The 10,653-nt window shown below is 45.7% G+C and overlaps 1 protein-coding gene across 2 annotated transcripts in view; it reads left to right on the top strand.

Annotated features, from left to right (window-relative positions):
- Positions 1-232: 232 nt before the first annotated feature.
- Positions 233-10,653, top strand: part of ADCY1 (adenylate cyclase 1) — a 154,327-nt gene continuing 143,906 nt past the window's right edge. For both annotated transcript variants that reach the window (XR_005827515.1, XM_040591717.1), the window contains exon 1: positions 233-1,299. Coding sequence is in view for 1 of the 2 variants with exons in the window: in XM_040591717.1 (XP_040447651.1) it covers positions 631-1,299 (669 nt within the window). In the remaining variant the exon portion in view is untranslated. The remainder of the gene's footprint in view (positions 1,300-10,653) is intronic.

Below are 10,653 nucleotides of genomic sequence, written 5' to 3'. Positions count from 1 at the left end.
TTTCTCTCCGGCCCCGCTTTTCCTCCTCCTAGCCCCAGTCCCCTGGCTGGGTTTAATTTTTTTTTTCCCTTTTTATTATTATTTTTTTTCTTACTGTTGCCCGCTCCCCGGGAGCCCGTTTGCCACCGTAGCTCCCGCTCCTCCCAACAGCCGTATCTGGAGGGAGACCCGCCTGTTGATTACCCCCCGTTCCCCTTCCCTCCGCTCCCACCCACTCCTCTCTGCCCCCACCCCTCCCTCCGCTTGATTCCAAGCCTTCGGATGGTGTTTTGGTGTCATTAGGAGATTAACATCCCTGGAGCACCAGGGGAGGGGGAGGAGGAGGAGGAGAAGGAGGAGGAGAAGGAGGAGGAGGGTGGAGGGGAGCGGGGAGAGAGGCGGCAGGCGGGAAGGCTGGCACGTTAGCACGAGCGAGGCTCTCCTGTCGCCGTCCCAGCCATCCCCGGCGCCCGGGCGGCAGCGGCGGGGGCTGCGCCCGGTGCCCGCGTCCACGGAGCTGCTGCGGCGGCGGGGGCGGCCGGCGGGCGGGCGGCCGCGGCTCCGGCTCGCAGCCTCCCTCTCTTTTATGAGCGGCGAGGCGGAGGAGCGGCAGCGGGGGACACCAGGAGGAGCATTTCTTCCCCGGGGTTTATGAATGGCACTGACATGGAGGAAATACCGTTTCAGAAAGTCAAGACCAAGAGGAAGAAGTGCTGCCACTGCTGCTGCTCCCCGCCGGCTGCCGCGGCGGCGGGAGCGGGCGCCGGGCTGGGGGACCCCCCTCCCCTGCTGCTGCTGGATGCCATCGCCTGCGAGGACGAGTTTGACTGCAAGGAGCTGGAGGCTCTCTTCCAGAGCTACAACCTGAAGCTGGAGCAGACGTCTACCCTCAAGGCGCTGGCCGTCCTCATCGTGCTCACCGCCAGCCTGGCCCTGGTGGAGCTGCTCTCCGGCCCCAGCCTGACCATCTCCAAAGGCTCGCACCCGGTGCACTGCATCATCTTCCTCTCCCTCTTCATCGTCACCAATGTCAAGTACCTGCAGGTCACCCAGCTGCAGCAGATCGTCAAGCTTACCTTGCTCTTCAGCTTCACCTTCTCCTTCCTCTGCTGCCCCTTCTCGCTTGGCGCCTACGGCATGGAGCCCCCCAGCGCCCCCGAGCAGGGCATGTGGCAGCTCATGCTGGTCACCTTCGTCTCCTACTCGCTGCTGCCCGTCCGGACCCTGCTGGCCATCGTCTTCGGGCTGGTGGTCTCCGTCTCCCACCTCATCGTCACCGCCACCTCCGTCAATGCCAAGCGGCAGCGGCTCTGGAGGACGGTGAGCGATGGCCGGGCCGGGCCGGCGCTGCAGCGCGGTGCGCGGCCGGCGGGGGGGCGCGGAGGGTGGATGCCGCCCCTGCGAAGGCACCACCGGGCCAGGGTGACCGGGCAGCGGCCGGCGTGTCCCGGCGGGAAGGGGCGAGCCCGCAGCTGTGCTGCGGGAGTTCCCGAAACTTTGTGGGTAGGGGGGGAGGGGGGAGGCTGCTCCTGGCCGGAACTACCGGCTCGGCCTCCGCAGGACACACCGGGGGCGGGGGACAGCGGTACGGCGGGCGCAGGGTGCCCGGCCCGGGCCCGCCGGTGCGTGTAACCGGCTGCCTGACTCGGGGCGAACTTGGCACGGGCGGCAAGCTGCGTGTGCCGGGAGCGCTCCGCTGGATCCCTTATCCTCGCTCTCCCTCGCGGCCGTATAAACCAGCCTTGGTGCCCACCCCGGGGGCGGGAGGGCTGGGGGCTCTGCAGAGCCGGTGGGACACAGCGGGGCACCCACCTGGCCGCTCTCCCGGCCAGCGAGGCGCTCCCCCTCCGCTTCCCTCGGGCGGCTGCTGCCCCCTCTCCACAGACATCCCTGCTGTGTCAGTGAACTTCCTAGCGGTTCCCTTTCCCGGCTGAATTAATCCAGCAAAACCTCCCTCTGCAGCAAGCATCTTTGGAAACGTGCTGCTGCACTCTCCCCCCCTCCCCCGAGCAGCTATTTATAGCCCTGCAGGGCTTTCTCCGGCTCCCGTGGCCTGATGGGCCGCACTGGCAGGGGGAGGAGGAGGCGGCGAAGTGCGTATCTGGGAGTCGGGGTTTGCTGCTTGAGGCTGCGTTGTGTGGTTCTTCCGAACCACTGGGAGAGAGAAACTGGAAAAAAAAATATTACTGTCCTCATTCAATTGATTACGCATAGCCTCAGGGGAAGTGTGCGGGTTTAACACCTAGATTGGTTTTAAACAACAATTTAATGCATAATTGAAGTATTTACTACATGACTTCTGCTGAATGCTGGTGTTATTCGCCGTGGCTGTGCAAGGCTGTGTTGTGATGCAAGGATGCACACAGTTGGTGTGGGTGTTATCGCTGCCGTAAGTAGAATCGTACACCTTTGTGCCCAGAACTGTGAGGTCTTCCTCCCTCCTTGCATGGTCGTGCAGGCACAGGCAGCCCAGCACATATGTGCCCATAATGGAGAGATGCAGGGACAATCAAAAGAGTGGTGTTACTGAAGCAAATGAGATTATTCATGGCTTCGCGCCGCTGAGCTGGTGGACAAAATAAATTGTATGTTTTGAAGGGGAAGAGAGAGATAAGCTGAGCTTTATGATTTACCCAGATAATCTGATAGTCTATTTTTAAATGCGTGATTTAGAGTTTCCATGAGAGGGAGAGCTGATGAAATGCAGGAGCACTGAGAGGAGCCTTCCTTAAAAGCATTCAAAAGGATGCTAAAAACACTGGGATATTTCTCTTTGAGTAGGGCTGAAGATCGCTCTTTTTACTGGAGTACCATTTAGTCCCTCGGGGAGTCCAGCTCATCCTGGCTTCCCTGACACAGAGGCAGATTTTCCTTGATTCCAAGTTGCAGCTGAGTGTGGCACCTGCTGTTCTAGATGAACAATATAAAGAAGCTGACAATAACATCTGCTCATTAAATGATCTAACCAAAGGCTTGAACGTGAAACATTTTGACAAGAGGAAATCAGCTCTCTCTCTTCACACTAGTGTAACTCGGTTATTCAACAGGCGAGAAGCTGGCTTAAAAATACATAGAAATAGTTGACTAGCGGCTGATGTAACACACGTACATTTCTTCTTCATCACCCTCTCCTCCCCACCACAGTAATTTCAATAATTTGTATGCAGTCTCCCAAGCAGTATGCTTTGGTGGTATCAGGAGGCAGAAACCACCTCTGAGTCAAGCAAAATAACTGGTCTGTGACCTTGCGTTGCACAGAAATGTCTGTTGATTTGTCACATATTTGCAAGCAGAAAGCCCTCAGGTTTGAAGACCACCTTTGTGTAGGGAAGGGACTCTTCCCTTATGCGGAAGTTGCTTTTTCTTTTCCAGAGAAAAATTTCACAACGGTTGGAAATTTAAAGCCATGGAAGGGCCACACATGATCTGAATTTTATTTGCCTGGCCTGGGAGTAGCCTGAGAGTAGCTCAGCCTTTTTTTGTAAAGGCTGGGATAGTCCAGTTCTGCTTCTCAGCCACTGGATTATGCCACAACCATCCCAGTACCTGTAGCCACAGCGCACAGTCATCCCGTTGGGCAGGCAGGGCTGCTCTGTGCAGAGCTGCGCTAGTGCCCATGGCTCTGTTCTTTCTCCCGACCCTGTCTCCTCACACCAAGCAAACGGGTGAATTTAAAGCTTTAAATAGAAACCTGCTGTATGCAGAAATGCAGAAGCCCCTGCACCAGCCACTGAGGCCAACGTTCTTTTCAAGAAGCTGACTTTTGGGTGATTTCATGCAGGGAACCAATTTTATTTTTGTTTAGCCTAAGCTTTTAAGAGAGTGCAGATCTAGCAACTTCCACTGAAGTTAAAATGGCAAGTTAAGTTGTCAGCAAGACCAAGCACTTCATGTTGTTTCAAGTTCAACCCATTAAAAATCGGGCATAGCCAAGCTAAGGATGCCCATCTTCTCTTCCACGCTATCAGAGGAATCACCATATGCAAATCTTGGAATGCCAAAAGCCTCACTACTTCATTAGTGTTGAATCAGACCCTGGGTGTGTCCCACGGCGTGCTCAAAATTTGCGTTCATATAAATGTGCAAACACTTCAACATATTAAAATCAGTAGATCCACTCATTGTAGGAGAAGTTTGTTATGAGGTCCACACAGTGAGGCACATTTAATATGGAAGTGATAGTTTTCTGACAGCACAATATTGTCTGTGGGTGGTCTGTGGAGGTCACAAGCTCATTTCTTCTAGCTCTTTCCACCATTAAATGTCATGTCATGGTCATGTGGGTGTTGAGACACAGGTATGCATAAAAAAGGAGAGGAGGAACACAAGTTCAGGGAAGCAAAGAGAGCTGGGGGAGTAATGTAGCAGAAATTGAACTTAGTCTTTCCACTCAGTAGCTGTTTTTTCATCAAATGAAAGATTCCAGTCTGCTAATCTGTCCTGCTCATTTCTTAAGAGAAATGTAGTAATAGATTTTATATGTGTATATATATGTGTGTGTGTGTGTGTATATATCTGAGAGAAATATTAAAAATATGCAAAGTACTGGCGGGCAACCTTGACCCCATTTGGAATAAGTTCATGGCAAAAGACATGCTGAATTCTCAGCTGGTTTTGCATGTCTTTTTTGACACTCTGAAAAGGATGTAAATAGTGTATATAACTTCCTTTGGAGTCATGGAACAAAATAGTCCTGTCATATAATGTGACAAAGTATCCACAGGTGGCTGAATCTACAAATGAAGTTTTAACAGCTTGGACTCCAGTCTTTTAATTATTTTTTTTTTTTTTCCCCTACAGCTTCCAGATTTGTGTTAGTTGCTTCAGAGCAGTTACAGAAATACAGAACCCTGCCCCAAGGAGTTTAGTCTAATTTTTGTTGTGATGCAGTGAGTGGGTGTTAGAGACATTAAGGCCAGATGGGGTGAGGAAGGCAAAGGCTGCTCACAGAAATTACTCCATGGTGGCATGTGCACAGTTTCATGACTTAACTGTTAGATGATTTTTTTTTTGTCCTTGTAAATATTTTTGTTGTCCCCCACTTTTTTTTATAAAATGTGTGCTTATTTCCAGAAAATTCAAAATCATACAACAACAAAGTTCCCTCACTTATACCAGAAATCTTTGTGAAAGAGCAAATTTTTTGTGAAACCAAAGTTCCAACATAAGTATCAAAGAAAGGCGTTATCGAGAATTAGTGGAAAAAAAATATTTATTTTTTTTTCCAGCAGGGTGGTGAAATAAATGTTGTAGTATTTTTCTGGCTTAATTAAAACTGGTTTTAGGCATGTGTTTATTTATTTGTATGATTGGCACTTTTATTGATTCAGCAAGTACCAAAATTGTAGTGGGGAATGGGTAGAACATGAAAAAAATAACATGGAGGAAACTGGTAACAGTTTTGGTTTTTTTTAATAATATATTTAATACTTAAAATTTTATTTTAACTATTTGCAGGTTAGCATGACTGTAGTCTAGAATATCAGAAGGAATTATCATTGTTGTGCCAAAGTTAATCTTACTTCTGCTAGTGTTTAAAATGTAATTAATGAACACATCACTGACAGAACTGTTAATCTCCACACCTTTGTCTCTCACCCAGAAGGTAGAGCCTGGCAGCCTAATAAGAAGGGCTGCAAATCAAAAACAGCTCAGCTCCACTGTCATTATTATTCGGTGCAAAGCTCAGTTTTTCTCCTTCATGCATATAAAGTACTGCTGAGGGACTGTGCTAGTTCGTTCTCTGTGGTGCTTTTCAAATATTAGCATCAGGAATATCTCTTGTATTGCAAACATACCTGTGCAGTAATAATCTGTTCGAATTCACTGTTTCCCTCTCTTTCCAAAGATTGCATCACTGTTCTTAGAGATCCTCAATATCTGTGTGTAACTCCTTAACTTGTACGTTGACATTTAGTCCACATTAGAAGATTGGTACAACTTCCCCCCGCTGCCCTCTGCAGTTCAAGTGGGATTTGGTATCCAGGTGTTGACCACAGTCTTTTTATCTAGGGACTGAAGTGTGGGATTTTCTATGGAATGTAGAGCTCAGTGTCCTTTTTCACATAGGGATCCATACGCTCGTGGCTCCTTGAGACTGCAGACTGCTGACATTGCTGCTCTTCATGGGTTTCCAAACAACAGCAGCATGCTGATGGTTCTGCATGCTTGAGAAACAAGAAGCCTTTGGGAAACTGGCAAGAATCATACAGACCTGGAGAAATAGTAAATAACAGATAATTTATCCAACCAGTTTAGTTGTTTTTCTCCTACTTCACAGCCTGGCGAGAAGGCAGCTTTCCTCCAATGAATGTCACAATATTCAAAATTGTACAAGAATTTGATTTTTTTGGTAGCAATTCTTTGCAAAGCTTTCTCATATGACCTTTTTTTGGACATCTGTGACTAACGTGTTACTGTTTGTATTACAATAACACCTGTGGCTCCCCATGGTGGACCTAGATCCCATTATTACCAAAGAAAAAGACGGCTTCTATGCAGGAAATGTAATAATAATAAAGCAGCTAACTTTGTTATACACTCACGTAGTGTCTACCCTCTTTCCTTGATGTTATGCTCACCCTTCCCCTGCTTCTCCAAGTCTAAAGGCTGGTGGCTTCATTCTGCTGGTGGTGTTACCTGTGTTGGCAGCATCTGGAGTCACTGGAAGGAAGAGGGTGTTCATGTTCATGGTTTCTTCTTTTTTGCTCTAGGGTCCACGTAGGGACATTTTGATAAGTTTGCTAACACGCATTTCTCTTTCTTTATTGGCCTATAGCTCCATGTTGCATCCAAACTTAGTAAATATGGTTCCTTTTACGTATGTTAGGTAGTTGTTCTTTGTTACACCTAAACCCAGTTTTGTCCATCTTAAGGTCTGCATTTCTTTAAGTGATCGTTAGTGAGGGGTTTTTTATAGCTATGGGTGTTGGCTTCAGTACCAAGCCTATGACCCATCTTTTGTAATCTCATGCCTGCACTCCTCTACACCATCTGCTGTGTCTCCACTTCTCAAGGGCTCTGCTATGTTCCCATAGGCCTATATTCCTCCATACTATATCATAATGTTCTAGTCATAAAACTGTTGTGCTACCCTACAAAGATAAGCAGAAGTAATAGAAATTAGCTACAGACATCTAGTCAACTAGAAAAAAAAATATGCTTAAACCAGTTAAAACAAAGTGCAGGAAGGTCAAAAAAAGTGAAGCCTGAGAAGCTAAACTTTTAGCCCAGAGCATGCCTGATATGGCTCAGTCCAGAGGGCTTGCAAAATCAGTACAAAGCATATGGTTTTCTATATAGCGATGGCAATACAGTAATAGCAGTGGCAGTACAGTATTGCAGGGCTGTATGGTTGCCAGCCTTGTTAATATGAGTGTGGTTTAGACTGTCTCCATGTGTCTTGTTACTGCTTTCATTTTAATGCTAACAAAATGGTCCAAATGGTGGCTTCGTTTTGAAATGGTAACAATTTATTGTCTAGACCCTGGTTAATAGCAAAACATTACATGCAATGTTAGTAATTAGGATCTCTATTTAATTTACATACTTACTGTGTGAAAAAGCAGTTTTCATATGTGTTTGTGCAGCTCTGAAATCAGGGGCTCCCAATTCGTGTTTAAAGAACTTTGAGGCTTCTACGGGATAAATTATTGAGGGTTTCTCTTTCTTTGTTCCTTCATTTCTTTTTCTTTCCTGTCCTTTTCCTGTCCTTTTATTTCTTTTTCTTTTATTTCTTTTTCTCTTTCCACCCCCACCCCCCAAATGTAATTTTGTTTATATTCAGTGCTAAACTCATATGAGAAGGTTTTGAGAATAGAGAATAGTTGTCCTTGATGTGGTCAACCATTTCTTCTTCTGGACTCAAACTTCAAGGTTTTTTTCCCTGTCTTGCTTTCCCCAGCCATTATTACAGTGCAGTGCCTTGCTGGACAGAACCAGCGTAACACATCTACCTAGTGCAGGTTTCAATTTTTCATCTGCTTTAAAGACTGCCCTGAATGTCTGCATGTCCATATTAGATAACCCTTACTAACTAGAGCAGAAGTTTTCTTTCTAGCATTTTCCTATCTCATTCTGTCAGTTTAGATGCATTGCGTTCTTACATGCTAAATCCTGCTGTTGCCATTTCAGAAGACATCAGCTAGCATAAAATAATGTTTTCTGTCCATCACGATTAGTTATTGTCTTGTACTTTCTTAGATACAAAAGGCCATACACTCCTGTCTTCCCTACAGGAATGCAGTAGTACAGAACAGAACTAAATGCAGGTGACATGTATGGAAGGAGGGAGACGAGCCAGAACAGCATCGTGCCTTGTTGCTTGTAAGCTCTTGGTTATGCAATATGGAATAACTGTTGGAAAATCTTTTACGAGTGTGGCAAAGGGACAGTGTGGTTTCATGTTCTGGTTAATTCATAGTAGGTTATGACAAAATTTCATCTAGAACTTTAAAAGTTCATGGTTTACAGCTGACAAGAAGAAGCTGGGCAGTATTAAACTCCTGCAAGACCCTTGCTGTTGGGAAGGGAAGAGTGCAAATGTAAGAGGCTGGTTCAGGCTTTGGGGCTGAGCGCTGTCTTTGGCTGGCTGTGATGGATGGCTCTGAGAGACCATCAAGGAGTATAATGTGACCCACGTGTTTTGTTTGCAAATTTCTGAAGGATGTGATTTCCTTTCTTACTTTTTTCCTCTGGGAAACTTGTCATGGAAGAAATTGGCTTTGCTTCAAATTTTTGAGATATGTACCTGGAGGAATTTGAGGAAACAACGTAGTTACTACTCTGTCCACCTGCTTGTTCTGTAATTGGAATAACCAAAGACAACCAACAACTAGAATAAACAAAGACAGCAAATTACCTTTCATTTACACAAGTGTAATCTGGGCAAAGCACTGCCCATCAACTTGGGTTAATATAATATACATTTTAATTCATATAAATGTACAATAAATATCATATGGGGCTATTAATTCTGTATTAACTTTCCACATGACCTGTTTCCTGAAAGAAATAAATTTACCAAACACATTATATATATAGAAAAGCTGTTTTCTCCAGCAGGATTTGAAATAGTGAAAAATCCCAGGAGTGTCCATCTAGTGTGGCTCTAAGGCACGCAATAAAGCGCAACAAAGCTGTAAGAAATACAGTTATTTCTTTAGTGGTGGTTCAGGAGCTACAGAAGTCCTTTGTAATCCAGAGATGCATGTTGCAAGAAATCACCTAAATGCAGCTAGTATGAAAAACATTATAGAACAACATTCTACTGTAAGACCACCTTTCAGACATTTCGTTCTGGAGGAAGGCATTCATTATTGGATTCAGTAACAAACAGTTGTGCATCCTCCTATACAACTCTACAGAAAAACATAATTAACTGTTCTTTATCGTCGTTAGCACGTAAAATTAAGGGGTGTTTATAGCCAACCTGACAGTTTTTCTTTTTGCATAGGTTGCTTGTTCGTGCACAATAACAGAGAAGTATTTGTTAATTTCTATAAATCTGCTTATGATTCTCTTAGAAAATTAATTACCCACCCACATAAAATTAGGAAATGAAATAACCCTAATAAACACAGTTGTAAAAGAGGTTTACATAAAATATATCCTTAATTTGAAGTATCAACAGCTTGAAACTGTTGCTTGAGCACGGTATTCCGTGCTTGAGCAGAACTCATGGAATTTGTTCATCAGATGTTGAAAATAGGTCTATGCCTTCTAAGTCTGGCTTTCTGTATGGAGCTTGAGTTAAGCTGTACAAAAAACCACATAGCAAAATGAAACTTTGAGGTAACTTGGTCAACGTTCATCCAAAGGTGAAGGATATAGGCCTAAGCCTCTCTTCACTTCTGAAGACCAAAAAACATCTCACAAGGCTTTGAGGGGATTTACATGGCATGCCAAAAATTATTCTTGCCTGTAATAATTTCATCCTAGAATGACTGACCTCAAAGGGCATGCCATTTAGTGGGAACTGTGTATGACATCAAGGTCTGTTTGTTCACCTCATGGCAGGAAAGTAGTAATGGCAGTGGAAAGGAACCTCTCCTTGTGGGTAAACAGACCTGTCAGAGACAGTAGCTGTATCAGGATCAAAATCCCACTGTTGCAGGTGGTTCCTGAAGTCTGCTCTGCAGGTTCCTGGGCATGGCTGTCACGGCTGCCAAAGATCTGGATGCTGCCTCTCACCTGGGGTGATGGGTCGCAGAGTTTAGATACTGTGCTCTGGAAATGGAGGATGACCCCTCACTGGTGTCCTGTGTGATTCTTGCTAGTGACTCTGCAGCCATTGCATTGATGTCTCTACTGATCCATGCTGGTTTAACGCAAATCAGCTGAGAAGCTTGGTTTTTAAGCTCATAGTTGGATTAGCTCTGATGGGTGCTCTGCCTGTCATTCATCTGTGCTTTGACATGTAAGGAATAATGATGCTTTCCAAACCAGACAAACAAAGTGAGCGTTCCCTCCACGTTCAGCATGCCACTTTCCTTTTCCCACCACCAGTTACAGAAATGGCAGTGGTGAATGGCAGCTGCTTGACTTCTCCTAGACAGAAAGTTCTCATTAGCTTGTTTGGCCTTCTCCGCACAGCCCTCTATCATAGGCAGCAGTAGATCGAGAAGATTGCGGCTGAGTTAATTTGCCTCATCTGTTAATCAATAAACTGCTTTA

The sequence above is a fragment of the Falco naumanni genome, chromosome 4, assembly GCF_017639655.2.
Source record: "Falco naumanni isolate bFalNau1 chromosome 4, bFalNau1.pat, whole genome shotgun sequence".
NCBI lineage: Eukaryota > Metazoa > Chordata > Aves > Falconiformes > Falconidae > Falco > Falco naumanni.
Note: the sequence above shows the minus strand (reverse complement) of the source record. Positions and strands in the feature narration are given on the sequence as shown.